Source organism: Pelodiscus sinensis, chromosome 5 (assembly GCF_052426305.1).
Source record: "Pelodiscus sinensis isolate ZL-2025 chromosome 5, ASM5242630v1, whole genome shotgun sequence".
Taxonomy (NCBI): domain Eukaryota; kingdom Metazoa; phylum Chordata; order Testudines; family Trionychidae; genus Pelodiscus; species Pelodiscus sinensis.
The window spans coordinates 14,944,233-14,969,843 of NC_143056.1; the positions used below are offsets into that span (position 1 = coordinate 14,944,233).

General features: G+C 43.6%; 1 protein-coding gene across 6 annotated transcripts in view; it reads right to left on the reverse strand.

The window, feature by feature from the left end:
* PPP2R5E (protein phosphatase 2 regulatory subunit B'epsilon) overlaps positions 1-25,611 on the reverse strand; it is a 122,230-nt gene that overhangs the window by 19,104 nt on the left and 77,515 nt on the right. For all 6 annotated transcript variants that reach the window (XM_006110756.5, XM_089778330.1, XM_089778329.1 and 3 more), the window contains 4 exons: positions 15,661-15,762; positions 14,139-14,231; positions 919-1,049; positions 778-837 (listed from right to left, as the gene is read on the reverse strand). In XM_006110756.5, the coding sequence (XP_006110818.1) occupies positions 778-837; positions 919-1,049; positions 14,139-14,231; positions 15,661-15,762 (386 nt within the window). The remainder of the gene's footprint in view (positions 1-777; positions 838-918; positions 1,050-14,138; positions 14,232-15,660; positions 15,763-25,611) is intronic.

The window sequence follows — 25,611 nt, forward strand, 5'->3', positions numbered from 1 at the left end:
CCTGAAATACACAAAACCTGTTGGAGAACACTTTAATCTGCCTGGACACTAATTAATGGATTTCCAAGTCACCATTTTGTTTCAGGCCAATTCCACAAGCCAAATACTCAGAAAATGGTTGGAACTCAACTTCATTCACAAGTTTAATTCTTATGTAAATGGTAGGAACAGGGACATTACAGTGGCTGGCTCACACACCATCTTCCACATCCTAATGACTTAACTGTTCTTATCAGCTTCTTGTAACTATTTGAACTGTCTCCCTCTACTCACTGTCTCCCCCTTTTTTCCCCTCCCCTCCTTTTTTCTTTTTTCCCTCCTCCCCCACCCCCTTCCCTTATTTTTCCTTGGATATGGATTTCTAATATTCCTGTCATCTGAAGAAGCGGGTTGTGCCCATGAAAGCTCATGCTGCCGTCTACATGTTTCATTCTTTAAGGTGCTACTAGACTATTTGTTGTTTTTTAAGTTTTTACAATTATATTGATAACCAACACACTGAAACCAACACCCTAACAGATGCTTAGTGTGCTCAAGCAAAAAATTGAAATGTACACGGCAAAATGAAGTGCCACGGGGAACAATGTAAGAAAAAAAATTGTATTTTGCAATCTACACACAATTAAATCCTCTTTGCAAAGAGTTATGCTAAGACTGACACCTAAGAATGTGCACAAGTCTGTTTTCAGAATGAGGGTTTAGGATCATTTTTTAAATGAGCCCTGAAATTTTCAGCATAACTCTTTGAGATGGCTTATTATGTAAAGGTTTATTTACCTTCCTAATATTTCCAGCAGTTCAGCTACACCATTGAAGTGTTCAGTTTCATAAACAAACCTATCAAATAAAGATAAAAAATAAATAGATACCTAGTTTCTTAAAACATTTATAATACAACTGTTTTCCCTCAAAACTTACCGTAGAAAAATATTGTTAATCTGTTTTCGGATAAATGCTCTAAGACCAAGAAACTTGCCATAAATTCTGTGTAAGACTGTTTTAAGGTAATCTCGTTCTCGGGGATCTTCACTGTCAAATAGCTCCAAAAGCTGTTGAAAAAGAAAATTTAATGCAAGTTTCAGATGACTAACAAGACATGGTAAACTGGCTTTATTTTATACAGTTTGCATATGAGTGTGCACACAGCCGTTACACAAATCTGTTGCTTTCATTATTAACAAAAATAAAATAAACACACAATAAAATTGTTTTTAAAATTAAAGAAATTAAAATTAAACTTTTAATACAGAAACCGAAAAGGAATTAATTAAAGTTGAAAGGAGTCAATATAGAGATGAGGTATTTAGTCAACTGTATGAATACCAGCCAATGTATTCTGTAGAAAATGTATTGTGGAGTGTTCATAATTCAAGTAGCCACAGTCGAGCCTTTAAATAAATGAATCAATTACTATTCCAATTATCTTGTTAAGCAGAGGACTTGGACTGGTGACATTCCAGAGACGGTAGGAAAATAAAGAGTTTAGCTACAAAATAGAAATTCATTGAACAAGGTCCTGTCAATTTAGTTCTCAAAATCTTTAAGGGCATGACCCAATTTCCTGAATTGAGACAGGCACATAGTGTATGTAACAGGACTTTTGAGCCCACTTGTGGTTTATGAACACTACCAACTTGCTCAAGCTCTCTTTTCTATTTTTGTTTCCATTTCAAAACATGTAAATAGATAATTATACTGATGTCTGACCTGGGGGAAGGTAGGTTTTTCATTTGGGTTTTAAATAGGAAGAGCTTCCCTTTCCCAAATGCTTCTCTCATCTCTCCTACATGCATAATTCCCACCACTCATAGTTGTTTACAACTATGTGTATATACTTGATCTGATTTTGATTTCACAGTGGTTGCACATAAAAAGATTCTTCGATTCGACATTCTATCAGTTTGAAAGCTAATTCCAGTACTTTAATATGAGGACTATCTCACAAATTAGAGATTTTTTTCCCAAGTGTACTCATAATAGTCTCCTTATTACTGGACCTTGTTTTTCTTAATGGTCTAAAAAGTCACATTGTCCCCTTGGTTTGAATAACAATAATTATAATAATCGTACTATGTATTTTAGAAATGTGCATCTGTCTGTCCAGGAGTTTGAGTGTCCATTTGTTCAAGAACTCCTCGTAAACGGAAAGAGCTAGGACCACTGAATTTGGTATGCTGCTTCCTCTTATCGTAACTTAAACCAAAGTCAGGGTTTGATGATGCCAGCTCAATGAGATGTGCCTGGAATCCAATTGTTTTCCATTACACAGAAAGGGAGAGGTCTGACAGGAGCAACAGTTATGCTCTGCAATGACCACAGGAGGCAGCAAATATGAGCAACAGGTATACTCCAGAGTGACCACGGGGGAGGGGGGGTGACCTCACCAGTAAGAGCGTGGTCAGCTGGGCCTTGAGCGCTGCATGTTGCAGGCCACCGGTCCTGGTAAGTGGCCCCTCTGCCCCCAAGCCTCAGTCCAAACCCCTCCCCCAAGCCACAGCACCGGAATGGGGGGGGGGGTTGAGGGGGTGAATGAGAGTGCAGCTACACTCCTGGGGAGCAGGAGTCAGGGCACTTTTTGGGAGGTGCAGGGCTCAGGATAGAATGGTGGGAGGTCGGAGGGGAGGGGGGCTTAATGGGCTGGTAGTGGCTCCTCCCAGGGGGCTGGGAGAAGCACAGCCCCAGCGCTGCCCCCCCCCCCCAAGGGAACCACTGGCTGCACCCTTCATATCACCTGCCCCCTGCCCTGAGCCACTGCTCATCCCCAAACCCTCACTCCAGCTCCCCACACACCAACCTCATACCGAGCCCCTCCTCATTCCACAACCTCCTTCCCTGATTGCTACACTTCCTACCCCAAGCCCACCACTCGCTGCCCTGAGTCCTACATCCCCACATTCTGTACTCAGCCCCCCACATCTCCCAGCCCCCTGCCCTGACTCCAGCACCCTCTGCACAGTGTGCTAACTCCTGAATCATGCGCACCACTCCACACACACAAAAGGTTAAAGACTTGAGCAACTCCAGGTACATCTGCTAGTAATAAATACGTATGGCTACAGAAGTGTAAGAGATAATGTATCATTAGTGGAGGAAAAAAATAAAACTTAACATTTATACTACAGAAAACAGTCATCTAAAGAATAGTTTAAGAAACTGTATAATTGGACTCCTGATATTAGTCAATCACAAAAAACTGCAGACATATTAAAAAGTACTCTAAACAAGGAAAAAGCTTATCACAGTTTCAGCTGTTCAAGGAATCCTAATTAACGTATAATTTTAGAGCATGTTACTGTATATACTTGGAAATAAAAAACAGCACAATCATAATACCATTGGCAAAGATCACTTTAAACTCTGACCTCAGGATTATAATATTCTTATTTTTAAGAAGACATAATTTAAGCAGATAGAACAAAAATGGATGGGGACCTACCAAAGTAAGCAACTGAGTGAAAAGAAATATCATTCACTAAAAAAATTTTGAAACACTTCAGAACACAGGCAAGGCTTCCAGAAGAAAGAAGTGTGTGGAGCCTTGGCAACTGAAATAATCTGATCTGATGGTAACAGACAGGAGTGAATCAAAAAAATTGTAAAGGAAATCTAACAGTAACAAAAATAAATAAAGCAGTATATATTGATGACAATTAGGAGGAGTTGTCACCCATTTACTCCCGCCCAACACACACACAAATACAAATTGCCTTATATTTACCGAATAAGGATATGTCTACACTAGCCCCCTAGTTTGAACTAGGGAGGCTAATGTACAGGGCTCGCCAAACCGCGGCGAGCCCCGCTTGCCAGCCGCGCTGTCCAGTGATCTGCGCATGCGCTGATCGTTCTGCGCATGCGCAGATTGCCCGAACCCGGCTCTTCCGGGTTACAATCTACTCGCTCTGGGCGAGTAGATTGTATTATTTGTCGAGCCCTGCTAATGTAGGCATTCGAAGTTGCAAATGAAGCCCGAGATTTAAATGGCAATTTCACGAGGGAAATTGAGTTTTGTTATCTGCCCTAGACAGGTTATAAACAAAATCATTATGTTGAATAAGATCTGCCTTAAAACAAAAAACAAAACCAGTCCACCCAATGAACTGCACACACCTTACCCTTCCAAAAAATTCTGAATTTCATCTACAACAGAAAATAGCTGGAAATGCTACAGAAACAATAGGATTTTAGCTTTCTGACTGAATTGTTTATACGGGCAAAACGTTTAGATTTTCAATTTTATTGTACAAATTCTCTTGGGGGAAACTGTTTAATCTTATCAGTATCCATTTCAATTACAGGCTCAAAACATACTAAAAGACTCATGTTCTGATATGTTATGTCCAATTTGTCTTCAGGAATTAACAAAATAACAAAGGGTTATTTTTAAGAACAGGCTCAATCATTTCCAGAATTCGCATGATTATTATGACACCTTTATACGAACTATAACTAAAAATGGGAAGTACAAATTACTAAACAGAAACCTAGAGCAAAACATATGAGTATGTGGATATTTCATTGTTATGTGTCTTAGCAATATTTGCCTTACATTTCACAATAGAAGTAAGTGGTATTTAGAAATGAAATGCTAAACTAAGTAACCAATGACACCGCTCTAGGTTTGTCAATAAATACCAAAAGTGACTAGTATTTTTTTCATTTTTAAATTAAAGCCATTCCTTATTAGGACTAACTTAATTAAAGTTTCTCAAATTTTTGAATTTAAAAACAAATTCAACAACAAAAATAAGGTGATAGGTAACAGTCAGCATGGATTTGTAAAGAACAAATAATGTCAAACCAATCTGATAGCTTTCTTTGATAGGATAACTAGTCTTGTGGATAAGTAAGAAGTGGAGGATGTGGTATACCTAGACTTTAGTGAAGCATTTGATATGGTCTCACCTAATCTTATCAATAAACAAGGCAAATACAACCTAGAAGGGGCTATTATAAGGTGGGTGCATAACGGGCTGGATAACCATTCCCAGAGAGTAGTTATTAATGGTTCGCAGTCATGCTGGAAGGGCATAACAAGTGGGGTTCTGTAGGGTCTGTTTTGGGACTAGTTCTATTCAATAGCTTCATCAACTATTTAGATAATGGCATAGAGAGTGTACACTTATTAAGTTTGCTTATGATACCAAGCTGGGAGAGGCTGCAACTACTTTGGAGGATAGGGTCAAAATTCAGAATGATCTGGACAAACTGAAGAAATGGTCTGAGGTAAATAGGATGAAGTTTAAAAAGGACAAATGCTAAGTACTCTATTTAGGAAGGAACAATATATTTCACACATACGGAATGGGAAGCGACTGTCTAGGAAGGAGTACTGCAAAAAGGGTCATGGGGAACACAAGCTTGTGGACCAGAAGCTAAATGAGAGTCAACAGTGTGACATTGTTGCAAAAAAAGCAAACATGATTCTGGGATGCATTAACAGGAGTATTGTGAGCAAGATACAGGGAAGTCATTCTTCCACTCTACTCTGCACTGATTAGGACTTAATTGGAGTATTGTGTCCAGTTCCAGGCACCACATTTCAAGAAAGATGTGGAGAAATTGGACAAAGTCCAGAGAAGAACAACAAAGAATGATTAAAAGTCTAGAAACATGAGCTAAGAGGCAAGGCTGAAGTAACTGGGTTTGTTTAGTTTGGAAAAGAGAAAACAGAGGGGACATGATAGTGGTTTTCAGGTATCTAAAAGGGCAAAGCTGGGCAAAATATGGTCTGGAGCCCAGATACGGCCCGCGGACCACCCTGCCATGACCCTCAGGCACACGCAGCTGCTGCGTTTAACACAGACCCTGCATTTCTCTGCTCTGCAGCAAGGGGAAGGCTTCATGTTATCTCCCCACCACCAACCCAATCCTCAGCTCCTATTGGCCAGAAACAACCAGCCAATAAGAATTGACCTCAGCCAATCTCTCAGCTCTTACTGGCTGGAAACAGCCAGCCAATCAGAGCTGAGTGATTGGCCTGCAAGACTGGGGCAGCTGGAGTTGAGAGCCACTTGGACAGAGCAGCCTGTATTTTCAAGCAGGTTGGGGCTGCCGGCCAGGAGACAATTAGGTAAACTCCTCCCAGCCAGCACCTGCCTCTGGCACCCCAACTCCCTCCCCCAGATCACTATCCAAACCCTCTGCACCCCCTATCCCAGGTGAAAATCCCTCCCAGACCCTGCACCCCCTTGCACATCCCTCCCCCAGGACAGAATTTTCTCCTGCACCCACACCTCCTCCCTGACTCTACACCCCAATCACCTGACCCAGGTCACAACCCCCTCCTCCACCCAAACACCCTCTGAGAGCTTACACTGGCTCCTGCACCCCAGTCCCTTACCCCGTGCCCTGCACCCCCCTCCACAGAAAAGTGTGGCCCTCGACCACTTGCCAAAATCTTGGAGTGGCCCCCCACCAAAAATTATTGCCCACTCCTGTAAAAGGGTGTCACAGGGAGGAGGGGGGAATTGTTCTCCTTGGCCTTTGATGATAGGACAAAAAACAATGGGTTTAAACTGCAGCAAGGGAGGTTTAGGTTGGACTAAGGATGTTAAGGACTATTCCATCCCCCCTGCCCCTTCCTGACTCTATCAGATAAAGGCAGCAAAGGCGAGGGGGAGGGTACTTCAAAGTGGCAGTGCTACACGTAGCTGACCGCAGGCTCAATGTGGCGCTGCCTCTTCAAAACGCCTCTTTGAAACGTTTCAAAGGGACAGCACCGCACAGAGCCTGGGCTCAGCTGTCCCCAGCTGATCCTGGGCTCCATGCAGTGCTGCCACTTTGAAATGCCAAGTGGAGCCCGAGATAAGCTGGTGAGTCCCCAGCTGATCCCAGACTCCAGCGCAGCATTTCAAATTGTGCAGAGCCCAGGGTCAGCTGCGGAGTCCCCACTTGATTCTGGGTTCTGCGCAAACACTGCGCGGAGCCCAGGATCAGTCCCCAGGTAACCCCAGGCTCCACATGGCATTTCCACGGAACCTAGGATTAGCTGGGGAGTCCCCAGCTGACCCTGGGTTCTGCGGATATGCCATGCTGGGGAGTTCCCGGCTGACCCCACTCTCCACGAGGCATTTCAAAGCGGCAGCGCAGCACAGACCCCAGGCTCCATGAGGGCACTTCCGCTTTGAAATGCACAAGAGCTCCCACTGGGAACTCTTGTACATTTCAAAGCTGGCATGCTGCATGCAGCCCAGGACCAGCAGGAAGTCCCGCTGACTCTGGCTCCACGCAGGTACTTCCGCTTTGAAATGTACAGGAGTCCCCGGAGGCTCTTGCGCATTTCAAAGTATAAGCGCCCGCATAGGGCCGGAGTCAGCAGGACTTCCCGCTGGCCTCGGGGTGTGCACGGAGTTCGGCAATCCTCCTGGGAAATATACAAGAGCCCCAGCAGGAACTCTTGTACGTTTCAAAGGAGGAATGCGGAAGTGCCTATCGACTAGTCAATGGAAATTCCATTGACTACTCAACTAGTAAATTACTCATTAGTTAGTATCATTAAGTTGGGCATTAGGAAAAATGTCCTAACTGTCAGGGTGGTTAAACACTAGAATAAATTGCCTAGGGAGGTTGTGGAATCTCCATCACTGGAGATATTCAAGAGCAGGTTAGACAGACATCAATCAGGGATGATATAGACCATGCTTGGTCCTGCCATAAGGGCAGGGGACTGGACTTGATGATCTCTCGAGTTCTCTTCCAGTTCTAGTGTTCTATGATTCTATGAAAGTAAAAGAATGTCACTGTTTAAAGTTACCAACTATGCCATGGGACAATATTCACCGAATAGGATGAATTATATAAAAGTTTAGTTGCTGTCTAGTATAAATGCCTCATAGTTACCTAATACTTATGAAATTAAAATTCTAAAACTAAATTGACTTTAAATGTATGCCTGCAATTGCAATATGATTTTAATAGGCCAGTCACTGAATTTTGAATGCAAAATTTACTGTTTACAAATTGAGGCCTAACTTGTAATTTAGACAAAACTTTCATTTGAATTAATTAATACTCATTCAATCTAAAAGTTGCACAGCTATTTTTGAAAAGTCTGCCACCTTAATCACATGGGAAGAATAATTTGATTCTAAAGAGGCACTGTTGAGTGAATATAGTGTCTCATACATATTCAAAGTACCATTCCTGACTCTGAAATTCCTCTCTTAATTGTCACCACTCCTTCCATTTGGCATACCAGTACAGCCTACCAGATGCCAAAACCCACGTTTAGATCCACAGCCATACCCCTACTGCAACATTATGAAAAGATGACAAGGTGAGCTTCTTTAGGAGGAAGCTCCAGGGATAAGTATACGTGGGATGCTGAGTAAGGGTAGAAGCATGTAACAACAGTACAGAAGCAATGTTGCACTAGACTGTAGAGTAGGGAAATCGGGATTGTCTCAATAATCTGGCTAGGTCTGAAGGAAAAAGAAATATGAAAGAAAAGCCTGCGAATGGTCATAAGAACGGTCATACTGAGATAGGCAAAAGATCCATCTAGCCCCATATCCTGCCTTCCAACAGTGGCCAATGCCAGGGACTCCAGAGGGAATGATCAGAACAGGTAACCATTAAGTGATCTATTCCTTGTCACTTGTTCCCAAATATCCCCTAAAGAAAATCTTGAAGCAAGCAACTTCGTCATGTTGGATCTCCATGAGGCACTGAATGGCCATTCTAGACATAAGGACATGTCATATAGTATCGGTGGGTGGGAGGGGAGACCATCACAATGGGATTTAAGATACTCCCAAACCCAAGTCGTTTAAAGTGACCTTTTTAGGATTTGCTAAGTAATGGGGATGAAACTTCATCACAGCAATTATTGGTCACGCTCTCCAGGAGACTTTTCTGCTGAGAGGAAGGAGGGAAATGAAGAATGATACTTTTTTTTGTCCCTTCCTAGGTTGTGATCGTGTTTGAAAAGAATCATTCATGAAGATGTATAGGAAAGAGGGTCTGAGAAAGACAAAGTATCTCCTCTCCCTTCTAGGATGACCCTTATGTAAGTGTTGATCCTCCTAGAGGTTCTCTTTCTGGTTTTATTCAGAGATTCCACACAAATCCATTGCTGGGGAGAGAAGCACGAAAGACAAAATAGACCCGCTGCTGAAAATTGCAGGGAGGAGGCAAACCATTGTACTTTAAGGTCTTCTTCCTTTCCTTTATCTGTGATAAATTTCCCTGTGCCTTACCTGGCTACATCTAGACTGCAAGCTTCTTTCCGAATAAGCTTTTCGGGAAGATATCTTCCGGAAAAGCTTATTTCAAAAGATAGTGTCCACACAACAAAAGCGCAATGAAATTTTGAAAGATAATGTCCACCCTGATTGGATGCTATCTTGCATTTAAGGCCACCCAGAACCAGTTCAGGCAGGGCATTAGGTCCAGCAGTTGCTTCTGGGTGCTGTTGCCAAAGGCTCTCTCAGATGTGTGTTTAAAGGGGCCCCCCTGGACAGCCATTTCTCAGCTTCTGCTGCTTGCTTGCCTACCTCTCCAAAGGGCAACAAAGCATTTGCAATGCATGCTCTGGTTTCCCAGCTTTTGGACACCACAGCACACTCTTTGCCATTGAGATGGAGCTGCCTCTGGGCATGTGATGGCCCCACACTGTCATGCTGCAGTTTCTGCAGTACATTGTGCAGGCTGCCTTCATGGTACTGCAGGAGCTTGACACCGAGCAAGGCCCTTACAACCACACCATATAGTGGAGAAAAGGTTCCGGAGGCTGGACACCAGTTCCGACTGGGGGGGGAGGTGACATCGGCTGGTGATGGAGCGGTGGGACGACCAGCAGTGCCTCCAAAACTTCCGCATGAGGATGGCCACTTTCATGGAGCTGTGTGCCTGCCTTGCCCCTGCCCTCCAACAACAGGACACCCAGATGCAACCCGCCATCCCCCTGGAGAAGTGGGTCACCATCGCTGACAACTACCAGTCTGCGGGCAACCAGTTCGGCATTGTAAAGTCCACCATCAGGGCCCTCTCAGGGAGATAAGGCTGCAGTCCCAGGAGGCGGGGGGAGGAGTACTAGAAAGGGGGACCGTAGGGAAAGGGGGGTTGGGGTGGTGAACCTGGGAGTGGGGAAGTTCTGCAGTCCCACCCCCACCTAGCCCTGTGGGTAGGCAGCTACATAAGGGGTGGTTCCTGGGGTGATTCTCTGCTTTGTGTCTTTGTCTCCTTCTACAGGTGATGAGGGCCACCCACTCCGTCCTGCTGTGCAGGGTCATCCACCTGGGAGACCTGGTCCCTATCCATTGCCGGATTTGCAGCCCTGGGCTTCCCCGACTGCGGGGGAGCCATAGATGGAACCCACATCCCCATCCAGACCCCAAAACATCAAGCCACCCAGTACATCAACAGGAAGGGCTATTTTTCGATGGCCCTGCAGGCCCTTGTCGACCACTGCGGACAGTTTACAGACATTTTTGTTGGTTGGTGAGGGGTGGCACATCTTCAGAAACTCCAGCCTATATCAGAAGCTGGAGGCTGGCGCTTTCTTCCCCCAGCATGACTTCAGGGTCAGGGGAATGCGGCCTACCCCCTCATGACATGGCTTATGAAGCCCTACACTGGTCACCTGGACCTGAGCAGGAACCGTTTCAATGCCCGCCTGAGCAGGGCATGCATCCAGGTCAAATGCGCCTTCGGACACTTGAAGGCGAGGTTCAGGTGCCTCCTGACCCACCTCAATGTGGGAAAGCACAACATCCTCCAGGTGATCTTGGCCTGTTGAGTTCTACACAACATTGTAGAAAGCAAGGGGGAGGCCTTTCTTCCAGGGCAGGGGGCAGAGGCCTGCTGGGAGGGACGGGTCTCTGAGCAGCCGTGCACAGCTGCCATCTGCCAGGCCCATCAACTTGGGATGCGCATCCGGAAGACCCTGAGGGAGAGTTCCTCTCAAGAACCCCAGTAACTCTCCCCAGGGCCTCCCCACAAGGGGCCTGTGCCTTGCCTCCCTATGCCTTTCCCACAACAACCCCTCCCTTCCCTGTACACTCAATAAATACAAAGGTTTGTGTTAAACCAATATCTCTGTATTTTTTATAATAAAAGAAACTGAGGAGGGGGCTTGGAACCTGGATAGGGGGAGGGAAGAGGAGGGCTCAGCTGGAGCTGGGAGTGGCACGTGGTGCGGCTGGAAGTTCAACCTTGGGTCTGGAGAACTTGGCGACCTTGGGAGTGGGGGGCAGGGACAACAGTGGGGCAGGCGGGGTGGGGGAGGGACTGGAGCAGGGTCAGGCATAGCAGGGGGAGAGGGGTCAGGCATGGCAAGGGGCAGGGACAGGAACAGGGACAGAAGCCGGGTATGCCATCATCTCCTGGATGGTGGCACACATGTTGCAGCCCTTTTGCACCAGCTTGGTCCATATTTGGGCCCACCATTGGGAATCATACAGGACCTTCTGGCCAAGGTTTGCTCCATGTCCCAGAGGACGTCCACATGCTCCCTCATGAGGTCCTCCTGGACCCTCTGGCACTAGTGACTCCCCTGGAGTGGGGCAGCTGGCTTGCCTGCTGGTGATCGCCCCTCAGTCATGGCTAGTCAGGCTGTGGAGAATAAAGAGGGAGAGGTGGTCAGTCATCCATGCAGACACTGTCCCTAAGGCCTTGCTCTCCTCTGTGAGCTGCGCATAACAGTCCTTGGGCCAGAGGACAGTAATGTCCAGGGAGCAAGGCCATGCGTGGCCTGGACAGTGGGCCCTGCCTCACAGGGGACCATGCTTCCCGTCCCTGCCCATCCCACGGACTAGCAAGCAAGGGAAGAGTCTGGCCACACTGGGATCCCACTGGCAGGACAGGGGCCTGGAATAACCTGGCCTTCCATTGGGGCTGCATACACACCTGCGCCTGACAGGACTGTTCCCGGGAGCGGGTGGTGAATCGAGAGGGCAGGCACGCCTGTGTGTGGCACTCCTCAGTCTGTGTGTGGGCATGCATGCGCCCTTGTCCCAAGCCTGCTTCCAGCAGTGGCTGGTGGTGGGAGGGCATCTCCCCCAGGGGTCAGAAGTGGGTCTGGCCTCCGCAGATTCTGTGAGCAGGAGCCCTGGGGTGCTCCGGAGCTGCCCCGTGAGGCTGCGTGGGGCAGACTGGCATTGTACGTGCATTCACATGAACGGACTGCAGCACAATGGCCAGGCTGACAAGGCTTAGTGATGACTGCACCCAAGCCCCTCAGCACCCACCACTCCCGCCCTGTGTGTGAGAAAAACTAAGAGCACTCACCTGATGATCCCTCCCCAGCCTCGGAGGATGCCTGGGAGAGATCCAGGCCGCAGGGTACTAGCTCCAGGCTGAGTGTGATGGTGCTGACCATCTCTTCCTCCTCTGGCCGGGAATCGCCAGCCCCGAGTCCATGACAAGGGGAGGGGAAGGGGCTGCACTGCCCCCCAGGATGCGGTGGAGCTCATTGTAATAGGGGCTGGAGTGGCCTTCTGCCCGGGAGCGAGAGCTGCGCGCCCTGGCATACCCTTGCCGGAGCTCTTTTACCTTGCTTCTGACTTGATCCAGAGTCTTGGGGTGCTGGCCCCTCATGGGCAGGACCTCATCCATCTGGCTGTAGATGTCCACATTCCTTCTTCTAGAGTGGAGATCCTGCAGGGTTTCCTTCTAACTCCAGACCTCCAGGAGGGCCAGGATCTCTGCTCCAGACCATGACGACACACACCTTTTGGTGCCCTTGGCAGGCTCCTGGGAGCCCTTGGCAGGCTCCTGGGAGCCCTGGGCATGCTCCCTGGGAGGGCCAGTAGACTCTCAAACCTGAGGCTGGGCTGTGGGTCCAGAGAAGTGTGGCACTGTGAGCCTCGCAGTGAGGTGCAGGTTCCAGGTCTGGCTTCCTGCTACAAGCCTCATTTCGGGTGCCCGCGGCTTTAAGAGCTGCCAGGAGACAGGAACTATAGAGTTGTGATGAGTGTAGATGGAGTGGCTAGCAAGGCACCTCTGTTTTTTCCTCGAGGTCTCTTTTTTCGACAGAACTCCCTCTACTGTGTCTACACATGTCTTTTTCCAAAAAAGCTTTTTCAGAAAAGGCATTCTTCCTTGTAGAAAAAGGTTTACCGCTGTCAGAAAAACCCATCCGTTCTTTTGGCTTTTTGTCGAAAGAAAGCAATTGCAGTGTGGATGCAAGTATTGTTTTTCCGGTATAACGTCCATTATTCCGGAAAAACGCTTCAGTGTAGATGAACCCCATGTTCTAGATTGTGCAGAGCTTTGCTGAGGTGTGGAAGAAAGCTAGTTCCTCAGTAGCAAGGTGCACGCTACATCTGCTGCCAGCTATTCAGCAGAATGCACAGGGAAAACAGCTTGCATGCTAGGAAGACAAGGAACTCCACACTGTCTGTCCCCGGTAGGAATGATGGCCTCCCCAGCTGAGTCATGCTGGCGGCAAGCACATCATGGAGATAAAACTTCCATTCTTTGACAATTTAGTTCCCCCCCCCCCCCCATTATTGATGCTTCCCTTTCTGAGCTTCTAACATATCTTGAATGCAACGTGGCTCTTAAGTTTTATTTCCACCAAAACCATCACAGCATCAGTGTTTTCAGTATAGCTCTCAGAAAGGGGTTCCTTAATGAACTTTTGCTCTTTCTGTTACCCCTCAAACAGCTATTGAGCCAGAATGAGAAAATAATTCTATTTTTTAAAAGTGATATTTTAACAATTTTAAAGCCAGTCAAATTTCAGGCATAAACAACCACTTTTTAATAGAGGGGTTTTTGTCTGTTTGTTTACTCTCCATAAACACTATTAAGGTTTTTGCTCTCTATGGCCAAATGTTTATTTTTAAAAATTGCCACAATTTCAACTGAGTTATACAACTTGTAAGGTAAACTTCTCAAGCGAGTTAAAAAAACTGGAAACAAAATTAAATGCTGGATGGATGGCTAGAAGGTCTTACCCCAGATCCAGAAGGCACCATTCTGATAATCTACTCTGAATTTCTGTGATGGAAGGATATTCTCTTCCTCTGACAGTCTGAATCTTTTTTATTTTTACCCACTTACCTGTTGTTATGAAAGGGCAAGAAAGCTACCCAATCTACTTTTGAATAAAGTGATTTTAGGAATAAACAATAATTAATATTAAGTATCAAAAGCATGCTGACAGTTTTAAAGAAAACAAGACTGCTTACCTGTAATACAAATTTCTGATCTATGTACTTTTTGGCAATGCTAGGCTGGAATTCTTGGCTTTCCAAAAAACGTATGAAAAATTCATATACAAGCTGCAAAAAACAAAACACACAGATTTTGTTCCTTTTTTATTTGTAAAAAGTTTCACAGCTTTTTCCTCCTAATGCACTAGAAAAGAAAATGTCTGTTTCAAAAGATCTTATGGATTTTTTTAAATTTACTGAGGTGCTACCTTACAGCTAGAATTAATTACATGAGCATAACATGTTAATCTTGCTCATTAGACCCTAAAAGTCAGACGAATTTCATCTTGATTCCCACTAAGAACAGGCCATGTCATCTTGTAATGCTTTGTTCACTGGCTTGTACAGCTTTCTGGAGTAACTGACAAGCACATTTTCACTATCCTCTAGAATCCTGAAGTGATACAAAATAAGGCCTTTATGATTTCAAGAGGGTATGGAAACATTTCATTGTAATTAGAAACTGTTCACTGTCCGGACTGAAACACTGCAGACTAATGCAGAATGGAATTTAATGAGGAATCTCCAACTCACTGAGAATTAGCCCCTGAGCTAGAGATGCTTGCTCTCACAGAAGTCCATCTCTGCCTATATAATTCAGGAGGGACTGTGACCTACCAGACCAATTCAGATAATATATAAAATGCATGTAACAAGGCCAAAGGAAAGTGCAACATATATTATCTAGCTCTCTTAGGAAGGCAGCTATGACCTGCCAGTAGACAGATGAGTTGTTGGCTGCTGTCAATTTGTCCCATCACATTTTTTTCTAGGAGACCAAAGATTTTAAAAATTTGCTCCCTTCCAGTTTTTGCATGGATACATATTGGTGTTGAGAGAAAAGGCAAGCTAAAAATAAATTTAAAAAGGAATGTAACGCTTTTCCATGCAAACTCTCCTATAACAAGATGACACTGTGGCTGCTTTGCCTTAATGAGCAGCAATTATTTTTTGTAAATGCTTCTAAAAAGAAACATGGGGGTGTCAGGAGGACACAAGGAAGGAAAAATGCAAGAACTCTGTATAATTCTCCTTCATCCTCATGAATAGCAACAAAGGCTCACATGTGCTTCTTCTGCATAGTAGCAATTTTCTCATAGCTCAGCAGAGCAAAAGTGACCAGGATGACTAGTCATTCCACTCCTGATGAATCTGCTAAGAAGTACTGTGTACAAGATCAGCACTAAGAGATGCAATTCTCTACAAGCATTTTTTTGTAATGCAGTGATGGAAAATGTCACTCTTAGTCCTGAGCTGAATTTAAGTCCCTGGCTTAATCAGGAAAGCACTGAACACATTATGAAGTGCTCTTCTATCTTGGTAAGTGTTCTAGCTGTAGTAAACAGCCGTGTTAAGAAGATATCACAATTGTGTCTATTGCTAGATCTTATGAACCAATTCAAATCCAATGTATATTAAAAGATGGTGTAGGAAAACATCACACACATCAAGCAGTGATACAGATTTGTTCTCAGAAGTAGTTATTACATATAAATACCTGTAAATGTGGCCAGGATGCTTCAAGGGTGGGCTCATCTTCTTCTGGATCAAATTCATTGCTGTCACTAGGTGGGAGAGTTCTAAATATATTGCAAGATACCTAAAAAACAAAAGAAAAGAAAATTAAGGGCTGCTTCTGAAATAGTATAGTTATTTCCAGACACAGAATTCTGTATCAACTCTGTTTAGGTATAGAATCATAGAATACTAGGACTGGAAGAGACCTCGAGACGTCATCGAGTCCAGTCCCCTGCCCTCATGGCAGGACCAAATACTGTCTAGACCATCCCTGATAGACATTTATCTAATCTATTCTTAAATATCTCCAGAGATGGAGATCCCACAACCGCCCTGGGCAATTTATTTCAGTGTTTGACCACCCTGACAGTTAGGAACTTTTTCCTAGTGTCCAACCTAAAGCTCCCTTGCTGCAGTTTAAGCCCATTGCTTCTTGTTCTATCCTCAGAGGCCAAGATGAACACGTTTTCTCCCTTCTCTTTATTGCACCCTTTTAGATACCTGAAAACTGCTACCATGTCCCCCCTCAATCTTCTCTTTTCTAAACTAAACAAACCCAATTCTTTCAGCCTTCCTTCATAAGTCATGTTCTCTAGACCTTTAATCATTCTTGTTGCTCTTCTCTGGACCCTCTCCAATTTCTCCACATCCTTCTTGAAATGCGGTGCCCAGAACTGGACACAATACTCCAAATGAGGCCTAACCAGAGCAGAGTAGAGCGGAAGAATGACTTCTCGTGTCTTGCTCACAACACACCTGTTAATGCATCCCAGAATCATGTTTGCTTTTTTTGCAACAGCGTCACACTGCTGACATTCAACTTGTGGTCCATTATAACCCCTAGATACCTTTCTGCCGTACTCCCTCCTAGACAGTCGCTTTCCATACTGTATGTGTGAAACTGATTGTTCCTTCCTAAGTGGAGCACTTTGCATTTGTCTTTATTAAACTTCATCCTGTTTACCTCAGACCATTTCTCCAATTTGTCCAGATCATTTTGAATTATGACCCTATCCTCCAGATTAGTCACAACCCCTCCCAGCTTGGTATCATCTGCAAACTTAATAAGCTTAATATACTATAGGTATGTCAGAATGGCAGCAATTCTTTTGCTTAACTCGTATTAGAAATTGTGCAGTACTAAGTAACCACATAAACTTGTTGCCTGCCACGATCTTCTCTTCCTAAAAAAAACTTATCCCTTCTTCACAATGGTGTTCCAAGAGCACCTCACGGGCTGCCATATCAATTATTGCCTCTGTTTTTCCTTTGAAGAGATCTCCTAACTCCCAGGTGAGCAAAAGTCAAACAGAGGGCACTAATCTTAAAGGACTAGGGAATGAGTATTTAGAATCAATAGGAATGCACTATAAGCAGGTGTGAAAACATGAGGTTATGTATATAACCTTATTATTTTCCTTCACTTAAAGAGATTATTAGTGGGACATGCCAGGGAGTCTCACCTGTCAGTATCTGGAATAGTTTTAGTGTCTCTGGACAGTTAGTACTAAGTTTTAGATTTGGCACAAACTGGGAGCAATAAATATTATTTGCTTTTCGTTTATATATTTTATATAATGGATGTTTTGTTGTACTTAATCCTATTACAGCTGCTTTGCTGAGACTGCCTGCCTTACTGAAATTCATACTAGTACTGAAAAGATTCCCAGTTGAAATGAATGCTTTTCTGGATTAATTGCACTGTTGAATGTGGTGTATAGCTTTGTATAGTATCTAGGATGAATTCCAAGTTTAATCCTTTTCTTTGGTGTTCATCCCAAACCTAAATAAGTTATGAAATAGGTGAAAACAGCAGCATGCTATGTCATTTACAGACTGGAACAGGACTCCTACTGGTCCCTTGGAAGGATTCAGGTAGTTTGGATAAACTAAGCATGTTTAAGCGGTAATGTTGAAGGTTTTGAGATATGCAGTGAATTTTTCTTCAATGTTCTTGTCTCCATATCTAGCTTTTTACACTTGTAATTCAGCGACCTGTGATAAATCAGAAGGCAGTTTCAAAAGTATATCTGCAAGCTATATTTTCAGCATATTGGTAATGTAACATTCAGTGTTATTTCAATATCAAAAGCCGAAAAACAATCAATATGGTGTTAAATGGGGCATGAGCTACACTTAAATTTGAAAATTATAAGAGATAATAGTAAAATATTTAACTACTGGAAAAGAAGGTAAAAAAAAAAAAGGAAAGAAAGCAGGAAGGCCGGACTGGTGCCACAGTGAGGGATGTTCACTGTAAACAGGACACGAAGAAAAAAAGGATAATTAACAACTGAGGGAGAAGGATTAATTAAGAAATCAGTGAGTGAAAGTGTGGAACAGAGAAACGGGTGGGTTTATGTTTGGACTTTCTTCTTTTCACCACAAGAGGGTGTGTTTTGCTATAGTAATAGTGAAGCACACCGACTTTTACTGAAGCTTTTATGGTATACACAAATCTCTGCTTGCAGTCATATGGCATTCAACATTGACAGACGTGGCTGTAAGTAGTGTACATCCTGTTATAGGATTGTAGATGTTGGATTCAAGGTACCATAAGTGTATACTTGATAAGTGGTTACTAGCATTTACCACAAGTCATTCTCCATATGAGTTTTTGGAATTTTGGAGGGTTTGTTTGGGGAGCACATAGGGACTACTGTTTTTTAAGTCCAATGTGGTACAGTTCACTTTCCAGATCCTCCATCACATACTTTCCAGTCTCATCTGGATCATAAATCAAATAGACACTCCAGGTAAGCAGAAAGACCTGTATTGTGTAGTCCTGCCCTCCTCTTATGACAGGCCTGGGCAAAATACCTCTGTGGGCCACTGGATCTGGCCTGCAGACGAAGCAGGGAGCCTCACGCAGACTCCCCTGCTTGATCTACTCCCCGCACACTGCTGGGCCATTTGTGTTTCATTTGTGCACTGATCTCCCCCCCCCCCCCCCCAGCACAATCCTATTGGCTGGTTTCTGGCCAATGGGAGCTGTCTGTTCCAAGAACAGGCAGCAAGTTAAGCACCACGCCCCATAGACTCTAATTCACAAAGCACATGTCCCTGCAGGCTGAGCAGGGGCGGGGCAGGCTTCTTCCTGAGAAATGTGCTGGGCTGCTAGCTGGGAGTCTCACATCTAAGTCTCCTGGCCAGAGCCTGCCTCTGGCACCCCAGCCCCTCCCTCCCCCCCTCCACATAAGCTAAACCTTCTGCTCCCCTACAGAGCCCATAAACCCTTCCAGACCCTGCACCCCAGTCCACTGCACCAGATCACAATCGCCTCCTGCTCTAGGTCACAACCCAAACCCCTGCACTGTAATTTCCTGCCCTAGGTCGCAACCTAAACCCCTGCACACCCTCCTGCACTCCAGTCCCCTGCCCTAAGTCACAACCCAAAACCCTGAAACCCCTCCTGCACTCCAGTCCTCTGTCCTAGGTCACAACCCAAACCCCTGCACCTCAATCCCCTGTCCTAGGTCACAACCCCCCTCTTGCCCTAGGTCACAACCCAAAACCCTGCACCCCAATCTGTGCCACAGAACTGCCTCCTTCACCCAAACACCCTCCCAGACTTCACTGGCTCTCCTGCACCCAAATCCCTTACCCCAACCAAGCTCCCTTCTACACCCAACCTCCTTCCCAGACCATGCACCTCCTCCGTTAATATCACGTAAGAGTGCAGCCCTCAACCACTTTCCAAAACCTTGGAGTGGCCCCCCCATCAAAAATTATTGCCTACCCTGTCTTAGGAAGATATTTTTCCTCTCTCTCTCAACTAGTGTGGTCCTTAATATGTGTCATTTTTTAAACCAATTAATAACACATTTGTGATCAAAATATACTGGTCCAACTAGTGTAACTCCACTGATTTCAATGAATGGGATGAAGTCATCTCATTATTTTAGTCAACATACTAAACTAATGGTAGAAAGAAGAATAGCAAAACAGGTTACTGTTGAGTCCAATTTCTCTGAAGTGAATGTTAAGGAATACTTAGTCTCATGTTTATGAGAGTGCTTCCCAGCTTCCCAACAAGGCCCTACCCTGGGGTCTGTGGGGATGGATTCTCCTGCATCAGTCACACTTTGCAGCAGGAAGAGCATTCCTGGCTGAATCAAGCGGATGTGTGGCAGTTAAGTTTCACCAGTCTGGGCCCAACTGGGGCCTCATTGCCTTCTCCATAAGGTATTTACAGAGATAAAAGTTTCTGCCCTTCTCAGGTATAGCTGGGGAACAAGATCAGCATATATTTGCTGTAATGAATGCTCCCCCAAGGCAGTAAAGGCATCACTGAGTCAATGAATGAAAAGGAGCGTTGTCAGGAAGCAGAGTTTGAAGGCCAGGGTACTGGGCACACAGTCTAGTGTCCTCCACCCCCAGAGACTAATACTAAAAGTATTAGAATAGTTAAAAATGCTAAACTAGGAAAACTGTTAGCTATTTACAACTACATTGATTATAGTTTGTAGGACAAAATCAAAGCTTCAGACACTCTAGGTTCCAACCTAGAACAGGTGGAGTTGAGAACGAACTGAAAAGATGATCAGTTTGTACCACCCTAACCCATTGGTCAGAAATACAAGATAAAAGTAGGCTGCATGCATGGACTAATGGACATTACTTTCATATTCCCTGGCTCAGGCGCATGATACACATGTATAACTCATAGAAGAATACAACAGGGACCACAACTCAAACAAGTTTTGATCTGTTTTTCTAGTTTGTTTACTTCACCCATTTAACAGCTTCACATAGCCAGTTTCATCATCTCTCCTGTATAAATTGGTAGGAAACCTCAAAGGCAGATAAAGTAGCTGAAATTACCGATAATTCTTTGAAAACAACTTGATTTGAAACTGAGGATGCATTTTTAACAAGTATTGAGTGATTGGTATCCAACTCATCAGTTTTCTGTCGATAATATTTAAAACAAATAAAATGAATGAAAGGGTTATGTTGTGTGTGAATACATTTTTTCTTTCATTTTCTTACTTTTATTAACAATACCACCTGACAATCCTCACAAGGAAATTTAAAAATACTTCTTTAAATTCATACTCTATATCTATATCTCATAAATGTCATGCGTAACTTTGTAATGAAAGCTGTGTGTGGACTTCCATCAGAAATCCACATTTACGTTCAGAGGACCCTAGCTCTGTGATAAAATCTTATTCCTGAAAGAAAACTTGGCACATAAAGCCAAGTCCAAGGAGAAAACAGTTTTCAAACTAGATTTCAAGGAATTCTGTGTGATTTAAAAATACTCTATATACTCTTGTAATTTAAGCACTGCAATCTTTCAGGCAATGATTTTGGCATGACGATATTTCTTAACTCATCACATACTTCCTAAAATGATATTAAGATGCATACTGTAGAAAAAAACATGTCACTATACGTTACCAGAAAATTGTAGTTTTATTTATTTAAACTTGTTATTGTGCAAATCTAATCTGATTCCCCCTCCCCCGCCAAAAATACAAAGAAAATAAGAAAATAAGTTTTTTTTTTTAAATGTTAATACCAAAGAGGAACAGATGTGCAGTATACTGCTGATTCAACCACCAGCCTTTAAATATGGAAATGTTTAAAAGTGGATCTGCATTTTGAGGCCAGGGTCTACTACTAATCATAAGCACAGTTAATGAAAATGAAGAAATTCACAGGTATGATAAGTCTGCCTGCCAGCACCTACACCTAAAAAACATTCCTCAACTGCTGCTTTGTATGGCCTCATTTGCCATGGGTTTGGAGGTTAGCTTCAACTAGGATTACCTTTATTTACCACCTCTCTCACACTTCTGTTACATTTGCTGAACCAGGTTCTGATCTCCTTTCAGTGAGTATTCACCCAGAGTGAAGTCAACAGAATCATTTCAGATTTACACCAAGGGAACAAACCAGCATCTGGCTTTCTGGGTGTTCTGTTTAGTAAGCAATTATTTCTCTGGTGTAAATAACTATACACATCAGATTTCTGCTATTCCTGTGCTGTTCAGCAGTCTTTTAGCCAGGGCTACCAAAATAGTCCTGATTTGAGTTTAATTTTGCCTATATATGTTAATTTTTCATTGGATTTAATCTGTAATGTTAGAAAAGTTTAAGAAGATACCTAGTGCACTATAGACTCAGGCAGTAAATTAATATTTTGCTGTAGAAGTCACATATCACAATACATTTTCACTACCCAGTTAATAAAATGTTGTGTGTTAGCTATCCCGAGTTAAAGAATAAAAACTACAGCAATTTTTTTTGGAGGGGTGGGGGGTTACAATTTGCAGTGGGAAGACTGAGCACCTACCACAGAAATTAATTCAAGATCTTAAATTTAACTAAAAAATTTCCCATCAATGTGCCTTTTCAAATAGAAACAGTTTTTCAATCCACATGCTAGCCTTCTGAAAACATAAAAAGCTCTGCTGTAAGTACACTGTAGGAGACTGCATAGATAATACAAACATTTATTTTATTCAACTAACAGTGCTTAATCAACCAGCAAAATCACCATCATTATTTTATTCTCAGTTTGCAAATTTTGCTCAGCTCATGGCCAAATTATTTCAGATTAAGTGCTATATTATTTTGACTATTATTTCAGATTAAGTGCTGTATTATAACTGACATTTTCTTTGCATACATTGTGTTTTAAGTGGTGAGGACCTTTGTCCTCAGCACAGCTGAATTCTAAAAGATGTAAAATGCTCATTATGTGATAAACCAAAAACTCCCAGGAAAATGGGCTTTATGTAACACACTCTGAATAAATCCTCCTAACTCCTTCCATTAGCACAAATGCCAGTTATCTAGAGCAAGTGATGATACTGATGATCCTCATGATAGCCTCCACTTGCCAGGTGACCACTAACAAGACTTTTTTTTCCTCCCAATACAAATTCCAAAAGTGTAGCAGAGCTTTAAAATTTAAAACAAGCAAAACAGACTGGGTTTTTAAAAAAAAAAAAAAAAAAAGAATAGACACACTCATAAATCAGGGGGAAAGGAGGTGTACACAAATACTTGAGAGAGTACATATCAGAATACAGAACCACATCATTAAGTTTTAAATACCATGAACTGCATGAGTTACAAGAAGTGGATCCATGAGTAACCTATGCTGATTATCCCAAATGAGGGCCTATGAAACATTTTACCATACCACAACATATATTCTACCAAAAAAAATTAGAAACATTTTCAAGAGTATAAAATTCTTTTAAAACATAATGGATATTGCTTTATCTATACAGCCAGGATGTTTTAGTATTGTAAGTCAAGGTTTTACAAGCAGAGAAAAATTACAACTAATGCATTTTAGAAAACACTAAAAATGACCTAAAAAGCTTTTCCATATATAATGTTACAATTTTAAAGTTACCCACATCCAGATAATCAGGACTAGAAGCAAGTGGCAAGCACCTTAGCCACTAATCCTCTATACAACTACTAGCATTTCAAACCTTCAGTTCAAACAGATACCTTTTTATCCACTCCATTAAAAAAAAATCAGACTTAACATTGTTTCCTTCCCTCCCTCCCCACATACACACCCAACATTATACTGGCTCAAAGGCCAGAATGGCCAATATTCATTTCTGGGTGTGTAGCTCACAACTCAAAACTGCTAGAAATGAGCGCTGGACATCACAGAGAATATTCCAAAGAGCATTTATGTTTAGTTTTGGGTAGATCTTAAGACAGGCATGTGCAAACTTTTTGTCCTAAGGGCCACCCACATCTCAGTATGGAAATTGTATGGAAGGCCATGAATGCTCACAAAATTGAGGATTGGGTTGCAGCAGGGGGTGAGGGCAAGATGGAGCTGAAGGGCTTCTGGGGTGGGGCCAGAAATGAGGAGTTCAGGGTGTAGAACGGTGCCCTGGGCTCAAGCTGCGGGTTTGGAGGATGGGAAGGGGCTCTTAGCTGGGACAGGGAGTTGGGATTCGAGGGGGGGGTGGAGGATGAGGGCTCCAGCTGGGGATATAGACTCTGCGGTGGGGCTGAGGATGAGGACTTTGAGGAGCAGGAGAGTAGACCAGACTGAAATTATTTGCTATCTGTTAAGGGTGATGCGGACTGGTTAACCTTTCCCATCCGTAGGATGACGCTCATGAGTGCAGGTTCTGAATGGGGCTTAGCTGAAGCCCCTCCAGGAAGCGTTGGCCCATCCCCACTCTGGCTTCCTGCCGAGGCAGAGCTAAGCAGTTCTAAACACTGCCCCGTACACAGGTGCCACCCCCGCAGCTCTCACTGGCCAAGATTACCGGCCAATGGAAGCTGCATAGCTGGTGAATGAGACAGGGGCAGCGTGCGGAGCCCTGATTGCCTTTGCTTCTGGAAGCCGTACAGAGCAGGGAAAGCTCAACCCCATTTCCTGGTTGAAGCACTGGAGAGGGGAAAGCTCCTGACCCCGCTCTCCAGAGAGAACTTGAAGGCCAGATTAAAAGTTCCCAGGAGCTAGATGTGGCCCATGGAATGTAGTTTATCCACCCTGTTTTAAGATATCATTGCTTAACATCAAAATATTACTGTGATGATGAATATGCTAAGCAGTCAACACAGAGCAGTGTGATTAATTAAGGGTGAACCTACTGCTGTTCTGGCTCCTGCCTGGATCATGACAGGTCAGCCAGAAAGGAAGATCAATAGCAGCTGGGAGGATAGCTGGAGACCTGGAGAAACATGCATAAAAACAGCTGTTTCTTGTGGCAGTTCCTGGCCACTGAATGTGCATACAAAATTGCCTTCATACAGTTAGGCCTATTTCAGTTTAGGAACAACAGAGGACTCAAATACGGATTGTAAATAAGCAAGTTATATTGTATCTGACTTCACAATATCAATTTCTCTCCAACAACTGAAAGTGACCTTTGGCAAGGTTCCCAAATTACCTATCGTTTAGCCAAGGGGCAACACTGTGTACGAAAAATCTATTTTAGGTAATACTGAAGGTTTCTCTTTCCCTCTAAAGCTTGTACAGCTCAACTTATGACACTAAGGAAGTTTAGCTTTTGCTGACAGTAATAAAAACATTACATGTCTACTATAGTTTTCCTTTAAAATATGTAGCATATACAAAATACATGCTGGCATGTAGAAGCAAAAAACATTTATTAGCATTCATTTGGGATGACCTGCATAATTCACTCATGGATTCAACACTCATAAGCAACATGACCTGAAGCAAGTTTTTAAAACCTTTAAACTATATGCCACACCATGCATTGCACTTAGGGATGTTAAATACTGATTGACTAGTCGAGTAATCTCATGAATTCTTATTGGTTAGTCGAATATTCTAGAGTCCCCAGGTCTGGCAGCCAATGTGCTCAGACCCCACTCTGTATCAGAGGCACCAGCATAGGGTGCTAGGTGGGAGCTGGTCCGCAAGGAGAGCCAATTTAAAAAACAGCTCCCCTCATGGACCATCCACTTGTTGCCACTCGTCCACTTGTGCTGCTCCCTCTGATAAAGAGGCAGCAGCACAAGATGGCAGCAGCCCCTGTCTGGGGAGGGTCTGAGCTCTTGGACCCATCACAAGCCAGGACTGAGCTAAGCTGCTGGCCAGCCTGCTAAAAAAATTTACTGGGAGGAGAGGGGCAAATGCATGTAGTCTATAGCGTTAACCAATAAGCTTTTGCTTATCAGTTAATCAGTTAATTGACTACATTATTATATATTTTGTATAAGTGCAATTAGGGATGTATCTGCAAAGTGTGTGCATGCCTGCACATTATAGCTGGCATACGTAGCAATGCCTGACAGACACTTTCCATTGTAAGGTCTTGTTTTCTTTTGTTTATAATTTTGCCATTCTTGAGCCATTTGGTTTGAAATTTTCCAAGCCACATACCAAACCTCTTCCTTAGGCTTAGGTTTCTTAGAAAATTTCAACAAAAACAATTTTTTTTTCTCAGAAGTATGAGAAAAT